Raw genomic sequence first — 23,879 nt, forward strand, 5'->3', positions numbered from 1 at the left:
TAGTATTTTTATTGACTGTCTATGCACAATTTCAACCACATTTTGCTGCTCTTATTTTTTCATTATTATATGTGCCCTCTTATTTACTTATTTACTTACTTTTTTGTTTACTTGAATGTTATGTTTGTCTGTGGACCTAAATTGGTAAAATATGTCTTGTCTTCACCGTGGGATAGTGAGAAACGTAATTTCGATCTCTTTGTATGTCTGGAACATGTGAAGAAATTGACAATAAAGCTGACTTTGAGATGTGTTAAGTAGAATAAAGACACCTGTGTCTGGAATGCACTGGTTAATCAGTATTCCTAGCTACAACGTACACTATGCAACTCCGAGAAAAGGTTATTGAAAAGTCAGGGGATGGATACAAAAAAACATCCCCTGGAGTTCAGTGAAATCCATCATTAAGAAATGTAGGAAAATGGCAAATGTGTAGAGCTGTCTAGAGCAGGCGATCCCCACAAACTGAGTGACTGTGCAAGAAGAACACTGTTGGGGGAGGCCACCGAAGCAACTCTGAAGGAGTAGTTAAAACAGCTACCCTACAAATCCTCCTGTAGAATAGATTTGTAAGTGTAGTAGGCTACATTTGTAATATTGACAATTACTTGTACAAATCATTTTCACATTTAAATATTATTTCTACATTTCTAATTATTTACAATTTATGAATAATTATATGAACATTTAGAAATTTAAAGTGCCATTTGTAGATAATTCTGTATTTTAGACGGCAAATGGGTAATTGGCATGTTCTAGTAAATATTTCAAATAGACTTCAAATAGTTAGTTTTAACTGAGCCAGCATTGCAGCATCAGCAGACATTGTGAAGTACTGCACAGTGGATAACATCTCCAGTCTCTGTAGAAAGCAGTACACACTTGGTACTTAATATTGTGCAGCATATCAGTAAAAACATTAACTTTGTCAGTAAGTATTTGTAACTTTATATCATTCACGCCGATGGCAATCCACCAAGCCTATCCCTGAAGCCCTACAACATTCAGTAAAACAATAATTGATGAACTAAATCACACATTACAGCATGGCTTTAAAGTCGGAATGATCATTATTTAAATGCTTCTTGAAAAATTCCGGGACCCTCTTCCATAGATCGACCTGGGCCTCAGCATGAGCCTGGGGTTCCCCTCCAAATGCCACCACAGCGCCTATTGCTGGGTGGAAAGTGATGGGGCAATGGGGCATGTACGGAACCTCCAGGAAGTGACCCGCCTTGTGGTACCTGATCACCTCAAAGTTCTCCTTCCCATGGTCTCGAAGCCACTGAGCAGCCTGTTCAACAAATAAACCACTGTTCCAATTCTTGTCATCTTCAGAGGCTACAAACATGAAGTAGCAGCTGGCTTGTTCAATGGGAAACACAGAGGTGTTGTTCTCAATCATAGGATCTACAGTTACTTCCCTTACATCCAGAAATCCATAACCTGTGTCAACAGCCTTGCTTTCATCATATTTGGTGGGAGGGATGACCATATCTTTGTAATGGAGAGGAATTTGGGTGTTGGCGATATACAGCCATTGATGAAGACAGTTGCTGCGACTCCAGGAAGGAAAGCTGACACTGCCAGTGCTAACTCCCCACCTTTGGAGATTGACAGAATGCCTATATCTGGACCCTTTACCTGATGAAATAATTTGAGATATGAAATATTTCACACACAGATAAATCATCTTACAGTCATGACTCAGTGGATAACATCTACATGTAATGCTCTGAAGGAAACACTAGATGGAGACATTACTTTAATTTTTCCAGCTCACAATTTCACAAATCTAAACCCAGCATCACTTTTTTTTTTCAGAATATTACCCATGGATTTCTGTTTTCTTTCAAAATGTATCTTTTTATTTCATGGTTACCTTGGGATGTGTCCGCAACAATGTCACAGCCTTTTCAAAGTACTCCAAGTCCAGTTTATTTAGGGCTTCTGGCAAATCCTTATGGCCATAATAGGCCAATGCCATGACCGCAAACCCTTTATTTGCCAACAAGCTTGCTCGGAGCTCATTCAAGCCACCACCAAAAATATACACATCCAAAATACCAGGGAATGGTCCAGGTCCTATGAAAGCAAATACATTGAATGGTAAATTATTCCTTAGAGCACTGTATTACAGCCAAATGTAGTGATTTTGCATCAAAGGCAGAGTTTTCATTTCATTGAGTCCTATAATCTGTTCAAACTTTCTGTGAATTACTCGTGGCATTTTAGGCTAGGATAGCCTACCATATCCCTATAACTTCTGATCACAAATGAAACTTCTAACCATGGATCTATTTCTAGTTATTTCATATTCAATGAGAGAGCCTGACATTGATGACACTTTTTGCTTATTCGTTTTAATTCATTTGGCTGATGCTTTGGAAGCGACATACACACGTCAATTAACATTACAAGGGCCAATCTCCCCAGAGCATCCTTCTTAGCTTATGATGAGGCACAACAGATCTCATCGACGTAAACAGTCCCATCGCCTGAGTGCCTTTAAAGCTACCACCTATGGATGGGCATGTTTCCAGGTCGATCTCTCCTATGTCTGCGCTGTAGATGGCCCAAGCTTAGAAGATGATGCCTTTGTCGTCGGTAAATTGGGAATGCAGCTCCACAGTCTGTTTCGGCATAAGACCAGTGACTTTAGTTTAAAATGAATAGGCTGGTCAAAAAAACTGCACAGGCAGAACTTTTAACACTGGTGAATGTAAAGACATGTTAAAAACCGCTTGGACAACATACAAGAAACTTGAATTCCTAGGCATCCAAACTTCATCTGAAGTGAATTCCTCTCGGTCGACAAAATAAATAACCTGCTATAGCGCCACCTAGCTAGCCAACAATAGACTACAGACACCTATCTGGGCCTACAATTAAATTCATTCACAGATCACAGAAGCCTATTAGACCTAGGCCTACAGCAGCAGCCAGCAGATAAAGTCCTCAAAATCGATCAATCTGTTAAATAACGGGACATAGGCCTAGTCCAAAAAGCCCTCCAGTAGACGAGATAGAAAAGTATTTTACTGCAACGTTAGTAGCCTACATTAATCTCGGAGATACATCACATACCTGACAGACTCTATCTAGTTATTTTTGTTATGTGACGGGAAACACAAACCCCTCCACCAACAACCACCAACCTCACCCAGAGCTTTGCACTCACCTACCGACCATAGTTCCCATGGAAACGATATCAGAGCGAGGCAGCTGGTGGAGTTCCCTGTAGTCCCTCATCAACGTTGCCTCGCTAACAAGCTCAGCAAATAATCCTGTCCGAGCAAGGGAGAGGGTAAAGGACGAAAGATACCTCAAGGAACCAGCAACGTGACCATTTTACCGAGACAGGATTTTACATTGATTTATTTCGAAACACTCCCTTGGACAACTGACTACATGTTCCACAAGTGAAAGAAGGGAGGAGGGCTTTTACATAGCCTTTAAACTGGTATGTATCGAGAATTGTAGCAGGTTTTGCTAATAGGCTAGCTGCTAACGTTTACATTTGTTGCCTTTTGCTTGCTTTTTGCTAACCCGAGTTTACGCCACACAGCCGACAAATTTACTCAGTCTGTGTTGTGGGAATCTGTCTCAGAATAGAATACTATTGAATTCTCCTCACAAGCTTAACGTTAACAGAATATGTTACGTTAAGGAATGGGTTACGTTAACGTTATATTAACGTTAGACAATTGTGAGGCTCTGAGCTCTGTTAACGTTATGGCCAATGTTGGTGTTTGGTAGCAAAATAATGGATTAATATTACCGTTTAGTCGTTCACTTATCGAGCTTCCAGCAATCTGAAAGAAAACATTCTGCCAGTACGTTGGACAGTAACAATTTAACACATTTTTTAACTTTCTATTGACATTGACAAGTCGTAGCTTGGGAAAAGAACACAATGTTGCTATTGTTGCGACCAATCTCACCGTAGTAGCCATTTGTTTTGACAATTTTCCTTTTAAATAGGAAGCAAAGTAACCTTGCTGTTTTGTAACTGCTGTGGGTGGAGGTGAATACATTTTAGACGATGGTACTGAATCCTAACGTTATTGCTGTTCCTGAACCTTGTTCGCGTTAAATCGACTTCAATTAATTTTCTCCTAAGAGGTCTGGTAAATTGTGTTAAAGCAACTATGAAAATATTGTTAGCCTGTAGACTAGCTAGGATGGTGACAACTGTTACGCCTGACTTGATTCGGTACTAACGTTTTTGTTGTTTTCTCTAAGTTAGGGTTCAATCTGTAGGCAGCTGGCAACATTGTAAGTTTGCTGACATTCAAAACAATTTCCATTGTGTGCTTTTTGATCGGCCGGAAAAAAATACTTGACATATATGATATAGTGATAGAGCCCGTGTTATGCTGTGAAACAGGATGTATTGGATGATACGCGCAAGCCCTCTTTGTTTTGTAGCTTCGCCCTCAGTACATTTCGCACGTGTCGGAGCGTGTGACCGACTCTGCTCGGGCTCGGGAGATGCCATGGGAGGATTTTCCCCCTGTCATGTTAGTTACTGCTGCAACTATTATCCTCCTCCATTCTGAATAGAAATGTGCTGTATGCATACGGTTTTACAAGTCGCCATGAGTATTCAGAAGAGCTGTAGCCTCTAGACTAGTGAAGCCTATCGTTTCATGTTATCTGGTGAGAGTGCATCGTAAAGAAGCAATTTGTAAATAGTTATTGTAAGAGATCAAAATCCCATAATATCTCCATTTAATTCATCGTATGCCCCACATTTAGGCTAGCTGTCCAGGTCTTTCTAAATTGGGAACTGCGAACTGTTAAGTTCCTGTTATTTTGACTCTGACTGAAAGCAGTGTCCTATGTCAAGTCCTTTTCACCCCCCTGATGTTCTCTGCTTGCACATCCCTCCATGTGTTTTCACTCCTCATAAAACTTGTGTTGGGGGTGGAGGGATCCTTTGAACCAACTTAAATGCTATATGACAAAGGCTCTCTCTTGTGCATGGTGCAGATCACATCTGTGTAATGACTTAATGAAACCAAAAGTATTTGTCAAGGTGCTATTATAGATGGTTCTATGTTGGTGGGTGGACTCAATATCACTACCAAACTGAGCCTGTCTCTCTTCTCAGACACAACCCCCTCTCGTACCAACCACACTTCTTCCCTTTTGGGGAGTCCCTGGCAGCAGGCACATGCCATTGAAAACACTTTTGTGCCTTAGAAGTGAAAGTCTTCCTGGCCTTCTCTTTAAAAATGGAAAAGAAACACACCCATAGATTATGTGGGATTGTGGATTTGGGGCGCAGACTTGGAAGGGACTCTGTCCACCATTTTGATGCCACGTCTTGTGTGTTTGGGGCATGTGGTTTTGTTCTGGTCGGACTGGTTTCTCTTCAACACATGAGTTGGGTTTAAAACACAGCCTCTTGAAGTCTGATCCGTACACATTTTTGCAATGCCCCATACCTTGGTGACTAGAGACAGGCATGTCTGTTGAAGATGGTCAAGCAGCATCATGTGTAAAGATTTTAGTCTATTATTGTGGTTATTTTTTATATGAAATAGTCACTCATGACACTGACCTGCTAGTTGACTTGAGTGCGTAGTGGAGTATATGCAATGGCAAAGGGCTGTATATTTATTATGATGGTTATAGAAAACAATGTTTTCTTCCACCGAAAAACTTTGACCTTGGCATGCACATGGAATTACTATACATTTTACTGGTATCGGTAGAAATGAATGGCATTCTGAAAGGTTTGCCTGAATTTAATTTTTGACTTTTATTTGGAAACCATAGTAAAATAAGTTTATCAGGCTGACATGGCCTAAATTTCAAGCCCCCCAAAGTTCAAAGGTCTTAGTAGAAGATAGATAACTCAGGAGGTTAGCAAATCTGAAACTATTCTAACATGACACTTAGTAGGTTCATCGTCATTTAGCATTGTTTGCTTTAAGTAGACATGATTAACAGCTACTCATTACTTTTAGAGTGAGAGCATATACTGTCAGATTTGGGCTTTGTCATTAGATCCATCAGTTGAAATGTTCTAGCCTCTTAACATCTTGGCAAAGCCTGCATTGTATTGTGTACCCCATTCAAAAAAGTACCTTCAGTTGTCAAATCTGCTGTTGTCAGACTGCAATCTTAATAGATGTCTGGGGGAAAAAAGGTTTTCGCAACTCCCGTCTAAAGACAAGAATACTCTGGGAGGATAAAGCAACAACACAATTTCCTGTTAGCCAGGAATAGCATGCATCTTCTGATGGCTTTCTCTGTTAAGGTTTGCAACAAGAATAGCTATATGCTTCTTCCTTCTTCACCAGATTGATCTGGGCCAAGTTGCTGTCAGCAGTCTCATGTAAATATGACAACGGCCTACCAATGTCATAGGTCTAATAATCCAGAATCCTGAATAGCTTGTCCTGTGCATATTTGGGTTGGGAAGAGAATACTGCCTTGAACTTCAGCATATGTGCATATAAGCCTAGCTAATCTAACAGCATAGACCTCTCAAGTCAAGTCGGCTTTTATTGTCAATTTCTTTACATGCACTGGTCATACAAAGAATTGAAATTTCGTTTCTTACTTTCCCATGCAGACATAGACATACTTTAAATACAGACATAGACATACTATAGACATAGCCATAGACAATAAACATTAAATTAAAGTGCAAGACTGAAATATAGAACATGTATGTATCAAAATAAGTATCCAGAATAAGTCCCGCCTCCTAACTTCCGTATCCATCCAACCTTCGGTCGTCAAATGTCTATGGGAAATAACATGGCGTTTTGAAAGCTCGTACCTGTCAAACTCTGTAGGTGACAAAGTAGAAAAAGCTGCTGGGCAGATTGGCCTACACACTTCTGCCATCTAGTTTCCACTGGATTTTTTTTATTTTTGGTGCTGTTTAAGTAGTATAGTCTATAATATACTACTTAAACGGCACCGACAATCAATCAAAAAATCCAGTGGAAACTAGATGGCAGAAGTGTGTAGGCCAATATGCCCACCAGCTTTTTCTACTTCGCTACCTACAGATGTTTTACCGGTATGATATTTCGAAACGCCATGTTATTTCCCATAGACAATCGACGCCCGGAAGTTGGACGGATACGGAAGTTACGGAGGCGGGACTGGAGAGGTCTATTATTCAGAAGGGCATAGGACATTTCATTTCCCATGAATTCCCACACGTGTGCTTTAAATTATTATGGGCATTTATTATACGGCTCTTCACAATGCTAGTAGAACGCTCCATTGACTTGAATGGGATTTCCCAACGTTCTACGGTAAAATAAATTAATGTAATTACCGCTGCAAACATATAATTACCACTGTCAATGGCAACGGGTTTTGTGCTTCTGATACGTCTTTCATATCACTAAGCAAGGACTGGAATTTCATTCAAACGTGAAAGCAGACAGTTGATCAGCTGTGTTCTAAAGAATGTTTGATTCAAGTTCAGCAGCGTGTGTTGTTGCGAACTATTTGTTTCTCAGCAAATGCCACGATGAACGGTAACAAATAGGCTAGGCTATGTAGGCTAAAGTCATATCGTGGGGAGTTTATTATCTCGTTTTGGCAAGTAGCCATATAATAAGCGGGATAATGTATAGAACGCCGGTCATTATGGGAAAATAAGTCCCTTCAGGGAGAAACAAGACCGGTTCGCCCTGTCGGGACTTATTTTCCCAATAATGACCGGCGTTCTATACATTATCCCTTACATATTGTCAATGTCAGTGACTGCATGGATTGATTAATCCTACTCTTTTGACAAAACATATTGCATGGTAGGTTCGGTTGATTACTATCTATCATATAGTACGGAAAAGGGTCAGAAGTATTACCTTCTTACATTGCAAAAATGAACAGATATAAAAAGCGGGCGACTTAAACAAGCCTGATGAGAGGGTCATTTCCCCACGTTAAAGCGATACTCTACCATTTGGGGAAATACTCATTTTCCACCTCCCCTCGAGTTAAACAATTGAGTTTTACCTTTCCCCAGTTCATCCAGCCGTTCTCTGAGTCTAACAATAGCACTTTTAGCTCCAGCTCATTGCTCATTGCTCTCTGCTATAAGCTAACGGTCTAATCTGATTCAATGAGCTGGAGCTAAAAGTGCTACTGTTAGACTCGGCTAGAGAACGGCTGGATGAACTGGGGAAAGGTAAAACTCAAATGTTTAACTCAAGGGGAGGTGGAAAATGAGTGTAATTCCCCAAATGGTGGAATATCCCTTGAATGAAGTGGCACAAATCATGCCCAAAATCTGAGTTAAATGCAGTCACCATTTATAGTCACCTGTAACTACACCATGTGTGCACCGACCCTCCTCCTTGACCCCTGTTCTACTTACTGCACTCAGGAGGTTAGTCTTCAATACACCTCTCGTGAGGTGTAGCGCACATGGCATAAACAATATTTTTTCCACCTTTCACTCACAACAGGAAGCCTGGCGGCTTATACAAGCTTCCTGAATTACACACACACACACACGCACACCAGATTTCGGCCGCCTGAATGCCGTTTCACTCTGCTGAGCCGGGAGGGAAATGTGTAACATCACCACATTAGTGTAGTGCTGCCAGACACAGAACCTCAGTGTTCTGTTGCCAGTGGCAACGTGATGGCTCATGTAAGCTATTGATACACATATCCTATGTGACAGCAATGAGAGTGGATTTGTCCATATTATGAGTGCTGGTGGTCTAGAGGCATTTGTCTTAAGACTTAGGGCTTTCCCAGTCAAACCTGATTCTTTTTCATATTGTTCATTTGGTCACAACCATTGGCCATCTTCTTGCATACATTCCATGATAATAATGATGAATAATACATTGTGATATCTGCTAAACACCATCAACTAGGCCCTATCCTACAGTACAACACATCCGTTCTGGTGAGCTAAAACCTGACCCCAACAAAGGTGCATTTGTTGTTCATCTGTTCACAAAACAGTTAAGGCTAAACCTACGTTTTTTAAATTGCCACCAAAAATAGCTGCACACTGTTGGGATGGCTTAAGCACTTATTACATCAGGTAGGCTATGGCAAGGCCCCTTTGCCATTCCATTCCTGCTCACAAATTACTCCTACGGTAATCACATCACCCTTTTTATCACTTATGCATGCTTAAGTGGCCACACACGCACAGTGTGATTTTTATTTTTAAGTCTAAAGTGTGGTCTTTTCTGTTTGCTACTTGCAGAGCCCCAGTTGCCGTGTGCAGTAAAAATGACCTCTGTAATACCTCTGTTTTGAGCCGTTCGTAACTGGCGTGAGCGGGGAGAGCAGTGTCGCTTACTGCCTGCTTCATGCTGCTGCTGGATTAAAGCGGATCTGCTGTTCAATCTGTCTGACCTCCACACCTGGAGCTCATTAGCAAAATAGTAGCGTTTCATTTTTTTTTTTTTTTATTGCATCAATCAAAAATCTATTCTCCAAAGTGTACCTCCCTGCATTTTCAGTAAAGTACATCTGGCATTATCACAGGGTTTCTCATAGGACTCTCTCTCTCTCTCTCTCTCCCCTGCTCTCTGAGTGTGCGTGTGTGTTGTTTAAACATGTTTCATCATAAGATGTCTCATCATAAACATCACCATGTGTCAGTGTCCTCTCCCCTCCCTAGTTGTTCTTGGCAAAAGGACATTTCATTTCCCACTAAAGCAGTTTTCCCCTCGAGTCACCCTGTGTTGAATGAACTTCTCTCAGAATCAGCAGTGCTTTTGAGATCTGGGATTTTTCAACCATACATTAAAGCCGTCTGCCAATTTCATGGAAACGAAATGTTCTTTTTTTGCTTTTTTTGATGTACACAGGCACGTAATGTCGCTAAACAGCGTTCACTTTTTTTTTTAATGCTAATCACATGGGTCCATTCATTAGTGTGTCTTTAAATGTCCTTCATCACAACTGACTGGGTGGCCTCCCCTCCCCTCCCCTGCCCTCCATACACAGGTTGAGCCAGAGCGGACCCGCACCTCCACTGCTTGGCAGGCGTGTGGAAGATGAGTGGCGGCATGGTGGCAGTGCCCAGCCCTCTGGCCCCGTGCTCAGTCTCGCCCAGGCTGGCAGTGCCCGTCGTGCTACTGCTGGCCACACTCACCAGGGCCCACGCGTCAGGTAAGAGCTGCCACAGACTCCTCCTCTGCCAGATATGGCTGCTAATGCAACACACACACACACACACACACACACACATACACAGACAAATGACACACACAGACAAATGCCACACACACACACACACACACACACACACAGACAAATGGCACGCACACACACAGAGACAAATGCCACACACACACACACACACACAGACAGACAAATGCCGCGCGAACACACACACACACACACACACACACACACACACACACACAGAAATATATGAGTAAACAGCTACTCCCAAACAAATGCCACACACACACACACACACACAGACAAATGCCGCGCACACACACACACACACACACACACACACACACAGAAATATATGAGTAACAGCTACTAACGCTTCTACCCTGTTCACACATACATACCAGATGTGTGCGGAGCATTTTGTAGCCTATGTAGCTACACACAATCAAAACACACCAATGCATGTGTTGGTGTGCATGTGTCTGTTGTCTGTAATTGGAGCCATGTTATGTGAGTCATTGTAGAGATCTGGACCTTTTTGATTCTGGTTCAAGTTTCTAGTAAATTTTGTGAGCTGAGTGGGTGTTTTCTCTGCTTCTGAGAAGTGAGTGCTGTGCGTGTGTGTGTGCGTCAGCGATAAAGAGGTAAACTGGGTCTCATTGCTGTTTACACAGTTTGATGGAGAACTATGGCTGCAGGGAGGCAGCAGGGAAGCCTTCTTAGGAACTGTGTGTGCGTGCGTGCGTGCGTGCGCGTGTGCAATCTCGCTCCCTGTAACCCACCCCTCCTGTGTGTGTGTGTGTGTGTGCGCGTGCGCCATCTCGCTCCCTGTAACCCACCCCTCCCCCATCTTTCCCCGCTGTGTGTGTGTGCGCGTGCTCATGTAGTGAGCGGTGACAAATGTCCTTGCCCTGGCACCGTGATGATGTGCTCCTCGGGTGTGGCAATATGGTCTCCGCTCCTCTAAGGGGTGAGACCTTTTTTCAAAGGCAAGAATTGATTCCATCGTTATTTAAGACTATTTCATGCTTTTTTCATCTATTTTTAAATGCCCTCTCTGCCTCTACCCAAAGATAGATGCAAACCAAATGGAAATGAACACAAACAAAACACCCCTGATATTGATGCATCCGCTTACAAACACCAACTCTCCTATCTGTCCTTGCGTGCACTGATGCTCCAAGGGCTGGCAGGAGTCACCCATCCCCTTACGCAATGCAGCCTGCTGCACGAGACACGCCTGCACATGCGCACTGACAGACTGCTAGCTAGATAGAGGGGTAGATTTAGAGAGAGTGGCAGTGGGAAAGAAATGGATGGAAAATAAAAACGTTGCATCCCTAGCGACACCAATTTACATTAACGCTTAACGTTCCTTTATCTGCTCTGTGCAGAATGGTGGCACGTGATCTCTCATGGTGCTCCACGCGCTCCGAGTGAGAGTGTGTAAAGCATTTAAATGTGAATCTGTGCACCCTCCTCTCTCTCTCTCTCTCTCTCTCTCTCTCTCTCACACCCCCACACACACACACAGACACATTATACACACAAACAAAAGACCAGATGGAAAGAATCCCATTAAAAAAAAAAAAAGGTCATTAGTTGATGGTCAGCAGATTTGAGGTCCTCTGCTAGCTCATTGTCTGCTGTTCAGTGTGCCTCGGAGCTAAGCCTTTGCTCTGCCCTCAGCACATCTCTCCTGCTCCCGCTCCCTCCCCCTGACTGCATGCATAATTTACTGTAGGAGATACTGTAGAGTAATCCCCTGGCATGGCCTTACTGTTCTCGAGATTTCTCTGAATATGAAATGTACAAATTCCATTACACGACTACCAGCTTATGCGCAAAGCTCCTAAATATACAAATTAAGCTTCATTTTTAGGGGGATGAGGAAATAAAGCCTATTTGTTGAGGCAGGAGTCAACCAAACAACCATGTTTTGAGAATCAAAAGGTAATGCAAGAGCTGTTTTGAATTTAGCTTGCTAAATACAGAACTGTGGCCTGCTTCAGAAATTCACAATTTAGCCAGTTTAGGAAATGGTTCACGTTCCATTTCTTAATCAAATCCAAAGGACTTTCAGGATGCTTGAGTTGTTCTCATGCATTCCTAATTCATATCCTTCAGAAACAAATCTATTTTGTGTCATTTAACATCCAAGGAGGAACTGAGATTGACATGTCCCTACAGACACCAGACTTGATGTCTCGATGCTCTTTTATGATGTAGGAAAGTACACACCAATTGGCTAATAAGAGAAAGCAGAAGGAGGCAGGTGACATTTATTCCTGCATTGCACAGTCAAGACCGCATGGACAGGCAGACAGCGGTCATTTTCCTACTTTCAGTCTTGTGTCATCATAACAAACGAGAGCTGGCGAGAGCTAAATCAATTGTATTGGGTCAACACGGGGATGTTTGGGAGGAAATCGCTTCAGGGAGAATGGAAAGTGGCTGAAAAATGAAATGGGGACAGTTTTGTGGTTCTGGATGACAGTGGATCCTTTTTCAATGAGCTAACTTAGAAAACTTCTGTTTCAGCAGAAATACTTGACGTTAGGTTGCCATAGGTTCTTTTCTTGAGATTCTGTCAAATGAACAGAGTAAACAGCAAGGACACTTGGTTTAAAGACTTTAAATAATAACAGTAACACTCAGTTTGTGTGTAATGAGACTGTGTGTGTGTGTGTGTGTGTGTTGGTAAGAGAACAGGAAATGGCTTCCCACTAAGCCACAGCAGCAGAATTGAAGTCAGTGTTTTCAGATCCGTGGCCCCTCAGTAGAAGTTCACTACTTTCCCATCAGCCCCCACCCACACCCCTTCCCCACCCCCATGCACCACTCATAGCTCCATGCACCGCAGGGCCCATACAGCCTGATTGGGGTGAGGGATCCAGTTCAGACATGACATGAACTCAGTGACTGCACTGATTCCAAGTATGTTCGCAAATCATCATTAGAATTATAAACACTGACTGGATGGGTGTTGGGTGAACAGGTAAAAGAAGACTTTGTGTTGTGACCTACAATTATATTGTATATTGTGTGGAAAGTGATCTGTGGATTCCTACAATGCAATTGTGAAAAGTTGCATTGTCATGAACAGTTTTAGATATGTAACCTAAATTATTTCATACTTAATATTAGCCATCAGTTAGCTATTAGCATGTATGACAAAAGCAAAGCTAGGTTTTAATAAAATAAACAATTTAAAAAGCTTTAGTCAAATTGCAAAATACTTAAAAATACTCTCGTATAACATTTTCATCTGGTGTTTTCATAACCACCACATCACACAAGGGTTGAGTGTGGCTCTAGGGGTCGTCACTGTTAGCGCCTCTGGAATGACTTCAGTGAAAGGGAAGCCATCATAAATATAGGGTGCTAATTAAGCCACGGTTTGCCTTTGATTACGCTAACTTTAGCACAAGGGCTGCTGTGGTGTGTCTCACCTTCCGCAGCTTCAGCTCTCTTTGATGGTGACCAATTAAAAAGGAAACTGTGTAGTTGATGCAGCAGATGGGCTTTGGCCTCTTGTAGGTTCTGCAGTGCACTTCTCCCTGCACGGCAGCAGTTAATGCAGACGCTAGTCGCAAACACCATCAACTGGTGCAGGAAGCCAGATGCTTATTTAGCAGATTTACTTTTTTTGGTGTGTGTGTGTGTGTGTGTGCGTGTGTGTGTGTGTGTGTGTGATGGATCTGTTTCGATTGCAAGAAGCAGAGTGCACACCACACCACCAGCACTAAGCTCAGGGGAGGAAGGCTTCTCCTACTGCTGGCATAGAAGGCTAAGCAGCAGCCCGCTCATGCTTGCATCACCATTTACACACTGACTGGGCGTGTGTGTGTGTGTTTATGGGTACACAAGCTCCTCTGTTACTGTGCCTTTGTGGCTTTCCTCAGTGTGCCTATATACATACCTCTCAACTTTGTGTATTTGTGTTCTTTACAAAATCTGTGTGTATTTGTCGTGTAGGGTGGCTGGTTGGTAGGTGTGTATTTGTCGTGTAGGGTGGCTGGTTGGTAGGGGTGTATTTGTCGTGTAGGGTGGCTGGTTGGTAGGGGTGTATTTGTCGTGTAGGGTGGCTGGTTGGTAGGGGTGTATTTGTCGTGTAGGGTGGCTGGTTGGTAGGTGTGTATTTGTCGTGTAGGGTGGCTGGTTGGTAGGTGTGTATTTGTCGTGTAGGGTGGCTGGTTGGTAGGTGTGTATTTGTCGTGTAGGGTGGCTGGTTGGTAGGGGTGTATTTGTCGTGTAGGGTGGCGTATTTGTCGTGTAGGGTGGCTGGTTGGTAGGGGTGTATTTGTCGTGTAGGGTGGCTGGTTGGTAGGGGTGTATTTGTCGTGTAGGGTGGCTGGTTGGTTGGGTAGAATTGGCTGGATTGGGTGTATATCCGCAGGGCTGGTTGGTAGGGTGTATTTGGCGTGTAGGGTGGCTGGTTGGTAGGGTGTATTTGTATTTAGGGTGGCTAGTTGTAGGGGTATTGGGAAGTGTAGGGTGGCTGGTTGGTAGGGTGTATTTGGTGTAGGCTGGCTTGGTTGGTAGGGCTGGCTGGTAGGGTGGGGTTGGCAGGTGTAGGGTGGCTGGTTGGTAGGTGTGTATTTGTCGTGTAGGGTGGCTGGTTGGTAGGGGTGTATTTGTCGTGTAGGGTGGCTGGTTGGTAGGGGTGTATTTGTCGTGTAGGGTGGCTGGTTGGTAGGGGTGTATTTGTTTTCTTGCACCACCCTGTGAGTACACTAGCATGGTAGGGACTCGCTGTGTGGTCTGGCTTTGTGTGAGTGTGTGTGTGTTTTGGGAGTGGACTGCTGTCCAGGGCCTCTCCAGATTGCTGCGAGTGGTGCTGTGAAAGGGCCCCTCTCTCAGACTGGGCAGCGGGCCGGATGATGAAGCACGCCCATTCACCGCTCTGCTGCCAGCCAGACGCCTAGGGCTCTGCACTGGCTGCAGCTGCTGTCCCGGCACTCCGCTTATCGCGCTGGAGAGCCTGGCAGGCCCGGCCAAGGCCTGGACTGGACTGGAGGGCATTTAATCATCCGCACACCATGCCAGCCACTTCTCTGTGCCCTGTAACCCCAAAAGAAAAGTTCTAAAGAGACATGGCGACAGGTAGAGTTATGTTTCGGCCATCTCGTTTGAAGACCTGCTATTGCTTTCTCTATGCTGGCCAGGCCAGGCGGTGTGCCATTTGCAACGTCAGCCTGATCATCTGATTGGCTGAACAGTGGTACTGCAGATAGTACCTGCTTCCGGAACCTACTGCATTCCCCAGTGTTGGTGGCAGCACCTGAAGATCCTCGGGCGTCGGTGTGGTTGTATGCCTGTTTGTGTGAAGCCCTCCAGAGCACACCGCAGACAGTAGAGTCTCTCTCTCTCTCTCTCTCTCTCTCTCTCTCTCTCTCTCTCTCTCTCTCTCTCTCTCTCTCTCTCTCTCTCTCTCTCTCTCTCTCTCTCTCTCTCTCATAATTAGCCTTGTCCTTAGCCCAGTAGAAGCTTGCGCTACTAAAGAGTCAACAACAGTGGCCAAGTGGTGAGAGTCAGTCTGTTGCTGTAATGAAAGTGAAAGGGAGTTTTATACACGCCACCTCTGGGCATTCACTTCTGATCCATTCTATTATCTCTATCTGGATTCTGAGTGCATCCGTCACTTGTCCTCCCTGATACCACAAAATAATGTGATGCCAGCCTGGCGCCTACTCTTGGCAATGCCAGGGTTGGCTTTGGTCAAGTCGGATTGGGAATTGAAGAGGTAATTAATTGTTTTGGTCGCTCGCTGCTGAGAAGTATTGAGGCTTGATTGAAAGTGCTCCTACTAATGAATTTTCTAAATTTAGCCTCCTGAATCCCAGTGGTCTGTCTGCCTGTCTGCTATTGCCCCTCCCTTGGGAGAGCCGTGTAAATCGGAGAGGGAGAGAGAGAAAACCACCACTGACCAACGTAAAAGTTATTTTCAAAACAAATCCAGGGAGTTATTGAAACCCAAAACCACTATTGTACTTCATACTAAATATTTATACTTCAGTGCAAGCGCCATTAAAGCTGGAATTCCTAAAAATGCCAACTGTAGCTGAAAAGAAAAGGTTTATGGACAGGTCACACAAACATAATGGAGGTCAGTGAGTTCAAAACTCACATTTAAAAGTAATGCTTAAAGTGTTACTGCTTTAAATAAACACCACAGCGACATTGACGGATCACAAACTTGAAAGACCACAAATGCACACAGCACTTTATAGGGACGCCGTAAATAACAAGAACACTTGTGTAACCACTTGTAAGACCATGAAACAAAAAAAAAAGACATGCTTGCTGCTTTGCCCTCTGTTGCAGGTCTGTCTTATCGTTGTGCCTTGAACTAAGTGAGTGACATTGAGGCAGGCTGCTGCCAGGATGTTGCCACAGAGATGGTACATTTTGTTCTGTTCTGAGTTGGCTAGTGGGCACAAGAACATGAAAGCCTGCAGGTGATGCACTCACTACCGACCCATGTCAATGACACTCTTGTCTGCCTGTCTTTTGTCTCCCGGCTCTTGCATTTTAGTAACCTTCTCAACCATCTTGCAAACATGTTTCTTTCTTTCTTTCTTTCTTTCTTTCTTTCTTTCTTTTTTCTTTCTTTCCTTTTTTTCTTTCTTTCTTTCTTTCTTTCTTTCCTTTTTCTTTCTTTCTTTCTTTCCTTTTTTTTCTTTCTTTCTTTCTTTCTTTCTTTTTTTTTTTTCTTTCTTTCTTTCTTAATTTCTTTCTTTCTTTCTTTCTTTCTTTCCTTTTTTCTTTCTTTTTCTTTCTTTCTTTTTTTTTTTTTTTTTTTCTTTCTTTCTTTTCTTTCTTTTTTTCTTTTCTTTCTTTCTTTCTTTCTTTCTTTCTTTTTTTTCTTTCTTTCTTTCTTTCCTTTTTTTCTTTCTTTCTTTCTTTCTTTCTTTCTTTCTTTTCTTTTTTTTCTTTCTTTCTTTCTTTCTTTCTTTCTTTCTTTCTTTCCTCTGTCTGTCTGTCAGCTCCTTGCTTTTCTTTCCCTCTCTCTTTCCCTCTCTCTTTCCCTCTCTCTTTCCCTCTTTCCATCCCTACATCTGCCCAGTTCTCAAATGCCCTCAATGACCTGCTTGTGTTTGCAAAGCGGGCCCTCCTCCCGTGCTCCTGGTATGGGTTATTCTGAGGCCGTTCTCAGTGAGAACACCACGTGCCCCCAGGCTGGAGGAAGCACTCCAGTCCAGCGCTTGTGCCTGGGAATGTTTATTCTCTGGACCTCGCACTTCAGACAGGCGAGAGGGGAGCACGGCTGAAACAGCACTGGAGGGGCAGGAATGGCTCAACGGGCCCCTTTAATGTCCATGCATGGCATGCGCGCAGCTGTACGCTAACAGCATTGTGAAATGGCGACTCACCGTATGATGGGGAGGGAGAGGAACAGTCAGTGTAAAAACAGGACAGCATGTCTCGGGTCTGGGAAGGCACTGACGCTCGAATCCAGACATGAAGACATCATGTTCAAGCGTGCTCGCTTTGTCACTGCTTTGCTGTCCTCCTCCATCACTTTCCACTGTGCCGATAGTCTTTTATCTGTCTCTGGATGTTATATTTTTGTGAATATCATTACTAGCCTATCTATTCCGACCTTATATACAATGGTTTTGATCTTTCTTCTGATAATTATGATTTCCTAAGAAGCATCTTACCGGTCAGTCACGTCAACAACACCAGCTGGTGAATGCATGACTGAATGACTGACTTTAATTCCTGATTTAATTCCTGGTTCTTACTGTTAATGTTGTAGCATTGCTATAGTGTTTAAGTCAGTAGAGAGAAGTTAAGGAGACTATTGCTCGCCCTTGTCGTGTGTATGTATGTGCAGGCATGGTAAATAATCGGTCTGCTGAAACCTGCCTCAGCAACGTGACTGTGGACTCAGCCTGCCTCGATGCTGGCACGGCCCCTGTTAGCAGATGGACAGTAAAAGTGAAAGTCAGAAGGGTATTTATATTTAAATAAATCAAATGGGCTGGGCTGCGCTCCAGCCTACAGCCATTTGTGAGCATATGAGCATCAACTAAATGGGCTGTAGTCCTCTTTACATACAGAGACTGTTTGATAACTCATAACCCTTACCCTCATAGCTTAAACGGAACGCAACATCTTGTTTACTATGCAAGGTAAACATTTAACCTGTGTGCTCGATGCTACCGTATGTCACCAGTGATTTCCATGCAGTTGCCCGGAGGCTGGGAGGGCAGAAAACTCCACTTTTTGGAGTTGTTGAGATCTGTTGGTAATGAAAAGATTAGCGCTGATGAGAATTGTTGAGTGAAGGTGAGGCCCTTGGCACTCGGCACATCTGTGCTTGTGCTGCTCCCTGTTCAACACAACGCCCCTCTGCTCTGTTCTGTTCTGTTCTGCTCCGCTCCGCACTGCTCCGTTCCGCTCTGCTCCTGTTCTGTTCTGTTCTGTTCTGTTCTGCTCTGCTCTGCTGTGTTCTGTTCTGTTCTGTTCTGTTCTGTTCTGTTCTGTTCTGTTCTGTTCTGTTCTGTTCTGTTCTGCTCTGCTCTGCTCTGCTCTGCTCTCATCCACATTAACCCCAGCTCTAGTGTGACTCCAATTCCAAAGGCTTTGATGTGCTTATGACCGCTGGGTGTGTGTGTGTGTGTGTGTGTGTGTGTGTGTGTGTGAGAATGTGTTTGTGTGTGTGTGTGTGTGTGTGTGTGTGTCATCACTGAGGTAAGGGGCCCTTCAACGCCATCGCCACGTCCTTGCTGGTCATGAAATGTCTCCAGCACAGCTTCCTCTTAAGACTAAAGTTCTAGGTTTGAGACGTGTGTTTCTCATTATACACCCCCCCACACACACACACACCTAATACATGGAAAGTTCAGAGTGGCTAAACAGCGTGTCCGCTTGTCCAGGCCCGATATAGTGGCGTTTGATGTGATGTTCCCCGTCCCCCAAGTAATCATCAAGCCATAAAAATCCCCCTGGCATTGCATATGAGAGGTGGGGAGAGGAGGGGACAGCTTGGCCACACTGAGCACACCACTGCCACGTGTCGCCGTCCCAATATAGCGCTGGGCAAAGCTGCCGCAGTCTGAGGACACTGCATCTGCGAGGGAGGGTGCAACCTCTCTGCCCCTGCTCCGCCTCGACCGTAACCTCCACAGCTCCGTGTGACCTTTGACCCCCAGGGTGCAACCACATAGTTGAGGTCAAACCTGCTGAGGTCAAACGCGGAGGAGACTGGATGGAGCAGAGGCGCCAGCTGGGAGTTTAGAACCAATGGCACCCGGAGGGAGGGGGTCTGAGCCGAACAGACACACATGTCATGATTCCTGGCCCCAGCACTCTGCCTTTTGTTTTGGGGGCGGCTAGAGAGCTGAGGAGGTATTTGCCCCACAGCTGTGTTCGTGTAGTAAGGACCTCCATCTGCTGCCTCTAGGAGAAGCAAACAGGGGAGGTTGTGGGGGGGGCATTTGGAAAGCTCTTGTAACCCCCACACACACACACACACACACACACACACACACACACACACACACATATCCCTCTCCAACGGACGGCCTGTGTGTCGCCCTGCAGATGCAGAGGCGGGGCCGTGTGTTTTGTTGTGTGGAGAGAGGCAGGGGCAGGGAGGGCAACAAGCTGCTAAAGTCTGTCAGTCGGTGACCCCGGCGCTGAACAGACACAAAGAGCAGCACGTGGAGGCCCCAACCCAGACCACTTGTATTCGTTCTTTCTTTCTTTTGTTCTTTCTTTCTTTCTTTCTTTCTTTCTTTCTTTCTTTCTTTTTTGTTTAGAGGGGCGGAGGACAGTGAAGGAAAAGGGATATCCTGCAGACGTGTGTGTGTGTGTGCGGGGGTGTGTGTCTGCAGGGGTCTGTGTGCGTGTGCGGGGGTGGGTTGATGTTACTGTGTAGGGCTGAAATACTGAAGTGTTGGGGCTCTGTATTATTTTACTAAACTGTACTCTGCTGTAAGTAACCTCATTATTTCTTTCATGCCAAGAAGTTTTGAATGTCTTACTAAAATAAACATAAAAGCATATGGTGCAGGAAGACGGCAGAGGAGAGAGGAGTGACTTTGAGTTTGGTTTAAACATCTAAAGCCAAATTGCTGCTTTGCGGTTTGGATCCCATCGCTATTTAGGAGTAGCAGCAGCAGCAGGGATAATTCACAGGACAGTCTCTAAGTGCTGAGGTCTGCGCACAAGTCAGCAGCCTGGCAGTAGAACAGGAGCCTGTGTGTGTGTGTGAGTGCTGTAAAAGTTGGCCATGGTCCGCCAGCCAAGCCTGTCTGCCTTTCTTCGGGTGAGCAAGGATCTACTGCTCTTGTGGCTGACTGCTCTATTAGCATGTGCTAACCTGCCGCTAGCCCCCCCCCCCTTCCCTCACATTCCAGCCGCACACGTCAGTCTCTCCAAAGAAGTGCCCCTCTTTTCTCTGCAGCTGCTATAGCACTCTTTTTGTGTGTGTGTGTATGTGTGTGTGCGCGTGTCTGCACGCATGCATGATTGTCTAAGGCGCATATATAGCCAGCACATTCTTACACACAACTGCATGTGTACTCAGATGCACATGATGTGCCTATACTCATTCCCTGTCTCTCTCTCTCTCTCTCTCTCTCTCTCTCTCTCTCTCTCTCTCTCTCTCTCTCTCTCTCTCTCTCTCTCATTCTCTCTCTCTCTCTCTTTCTCTATTTCTCTTTCGCTCTCTCTCTATTTCTCACTCACTCACTCACTCACTCACTCACTCTCACTCATAGTCGCACCAACTTTAGATGGCTCAGGCCCGATGCAGTATGTGTGTCTGATGTGCCGTGGGGGCTCTGAAATTGGAGACCGAAGCAGAGGCTGATCCCCCCCGGCCCCCTCTGTGCAGATCTGGGCTCATCTTACAGCCCTGTGAAACAGAGACGGCCATTAGCACTTTTTCCTCACACACAACAGCCGTGTTGAGTTAAGAAGCAAGGGGGTTTTACTCCCACACACTTGTGCTATCAGTGGTGTGTGTGTGTGTGTGTGTGTGTGTGTGTGTGTGTGTGTGTGTGTGTGTGTGTGTGTGTGTGTGTGTGTGTGTGTTGTGTGTGTGTGTGTGTTTTTTTTTTTTTTCTGTTTTAGTTGGTTTTTCATTTATTTATTTTGCGCTGGGCTGTTCCTTTGTGCTCTATCCACTGCTGGCCTGCGATGCCTTAGTACTCATTGCCCCCTGGGTAGTGTCGCCTAACGTATGTTTTCAGGATTTAAACCTCTTTCTGACCATTTAAACCCCTCAGCTTTGATAACAAATCCAATGTTATGGAACCCCAGCCCCCCCCCCCCCCACAGTCCCATTGTACATACAATTATGCCCCCCCCACCTCTAAAAGGGGACCTCTCACCCCCCCATGGGCACACTTTTACACATCCACACATCCACACATACATATACATACACATGTGCACTTACAGTCTTAACTGACAGCTTGGTGGGCAAAGCCATCAGATTAACAATGAGAGGGAACAAAAACAACAAACACTGGGGGGGAAAAGCAAAGAGGGGAAATAAAAACATCCAGTGGGAATCCTGAACCAAAACATATTTTCCATGGGACACCCAGTGGGTGTGTGGGGGCTGAATTTACCGAGGCTTTTGTCCCAGTTGGAGCCCTAATCCTAGCCAGGCCCCGACACGGTGGTGTTGTGAATACCCCAACAAAGCCCAAAGCCGCTCCGCGTTGCAGCCACGAATTGCCGCGCTGCCGGTGCGCAGCTTTAGGGGAAGCCGCTGCCTGTAATGAGGGATAATTACGATTTCGGTTTGCCCCAAATCCCAGAATTTGGAGCTCGGTAGCAAGTGTTGACAGATGGAGGAAGACTGTGGAGAGTCGGATGGCTTCATTCCTGTTTAGCTGGCTTGTTTGTTTGTTGTTTGTTTCCTCCCACTCCTAGTCCCTATTCCAACACTTTGATTTGGTCTCACGGGTGTGGAGAGGCTTGCTTGGGGCAGGAAATGACTATCGCTAAATGTGAGAAGTTTGCGATTACAGCATTTATTCAACCACGTAATCGTCTTTTTTTTTTTTTTAGATTTCCAGCAGAGATAGGGATCATTTGACTGCCTTATGCTCTGTCACTTGTCACACTCCGTACCTCAGCCCCTCCCTTCCACAGAATTCCACCACAATGTTCCCATCCGCCATTGTTTTATCTCAACTCCCTACGGTGGAAAAAAAATCATATCACTTGCCAAGACCTGTTCCCTTTCCACTGGCGTGTATTAATCTTTCGCCCTTTGCTCTCCTGCTGTCTTTGTATGCTCTCTTTAGCAAGCCATCACAGTATTCAAGGTCTGTAGTCTTGAGGACTTCAGAGTTTAATTTTAGTTGAGCTTGACAGCCACAAACCATATTGAGAGTTGTTCTTTAGGTGATGAATGATTCATATTTGAAATTGAAAGCTGTAGTAATCAAACATGGTCCTATTATTTAGGTAAGGTCAGCCAAAGGCTGTGAAAGTGAGGTGAGTAAGCAAGGGACTATGTGCACAACCACAACAGCAACTGAATCTGAAGTGTGACCGGGCCGAGATGGCTGATGGCTAGTTTATTTTCTATTTCCTGTGTCATTGGCCTTGAGCACAGAATGTGGGACAGCTATGAGAAGGAGTTAAGAGTAGCACCGGTCCGTTGTCCTTCGAAAGAAGGGACGAGGGACACTGACACAAGCATGCCATTGTGTCACGGCCACGGTCCTCCCACCATCACCATTGTGTCAGCTGGCCTCTCCGTGCTCGACACATTTGGCCTTGGTGCATTGTATCAGCTGACCTGAGAGCAGGGGCTGTGCAAAACGCATCCCATGCTCAGGTTTGGACCCCCACAGGATCTTGATGGGCTTCCCTTCCCTATAGACTGTGTAGAAAGTAGCCTACTTGGGGGCGTTGGTCGGGAAGGGGGGGGGGGGGCTGTCCGTTGTAACAAGGGTGTTGGTTGCGCCAGATCTTACTGAGCCCATCTTAATCGCCTGATCTCTCAGCTTAAGGAGTGCCGAGAGAGCAGATTAGGCTAGATTGCACTGAAGGTCCTCTCCTCGAGCACAGCCAGCGTTTGTTTTTGTGTTTGTCTGTTTGTGTCACCTCATTGAAAAGGGGTTGTCTGCTGCTGTGGTCGTGGTGAGTGATTATAGCTCTGCCTTAAAGGCAGATAGAGGACAAAGGGTTCTGTGTGTGTGTGTGTGTGTGTGTGTGCGCGCACACATGCACACCCACACCCTTTGTGTTTTTGTGTGTGTGAACACCCCCTGGCTGTTTGACGTGGTTCTGTGCAGAGGAGCAGACGATGGCGATGAGCATGGTGTTGTATTGTTGGATGACTGCAAAAGGATGCGTGTGCTGTTTTTTTCTTGTTTGTTTTTATTGATTTTGGTTGTGTGGACGTGGCGGAAATATGCTTCCTCATTGCTTTTCCCTTGCGTCACAAAAACGTCTACCTGACTGGAATGGCATGAAGGTTATGTCACTACATGCATTTTAGATTACAAAACATTCTTTTTGTTGTTGTTGTTGTTTTTCCATACTGTCTATGTCATTCTGAGCCTGGCTTCCCTTCTCAATAATTTCATTTTGTGCCTTGTGGTTTGGAAGTATTCCATTTTACTTTGTTCTGTTTTTTTGTTGTTAGACTACATGTGCTGTAGTCCACATCTACTTAATTTGTGAAAAAAAAAAAAAAAAAAATGTGTGTGGATCAGTGTTGAAAAACACAAAGCACAGATTTCTCAAGGGCAGAG

At 44.7% G+C, this 23,879-nt stretch overlaps 1 protein-coding gene and 1 pseudogene across 3 annotated transcripts in view; one reads left to right on the forward strand and one right to left on the reverse strand.

Moving 5' to 3' along the window:
* Positions 1-694: 694 nt before the first annotated feature.
* On the reverse strand, positions 695-3,252 carry LOC125299157 (annotated as a pseudogene).
* A 78-nt stretch (positions 3,253-3,330) lies between these two features.
* susd6 (sushi domain containing 6) overlaps positions 3,331-23,879 on the forward strand; it is a 28,537-nt gene continuing 7,988 nt past the window's right edge. For 2 of the 3 annotated variants that reach the window (XM_048250306.1, XM_048250307.1), the window contains exons 1-2: positions 3,331-3,463; positions 9,961-10,125. In XM_048250306.1, the coding sequence (XP_048106263.1) occupies positions 10,011-10,125 (115 nt within the window). In that variant the 5' untranslated portion in view covers positions 3,331-3,463; positions 9,961-10,010. Of the gene's footprint in view, positions 3,464-9,960; positions 10,126-23,096; positions 23,263-23,879 lie in introns of those variants that run through there. The other variant, XM_048250308.1, reaches the window with a different exon arrangement.

Source organism: Alosa alosa, chromosome 8 (assembly GCF_017589495.1).
Source record: "Alosa alosa isolate M-15738 ecotype Scorff River chromosome 8, AALO_Geno_1.1, whole genome shotgun sequence".
In the NCBI taxonomy this organism is placed as follows: domain Eukaryota; kingdom Metazoa; phylum Chordata; class Actinopteri; order Clupeiformes; family Clupeidae; genus Alosa; species Alosa alosa.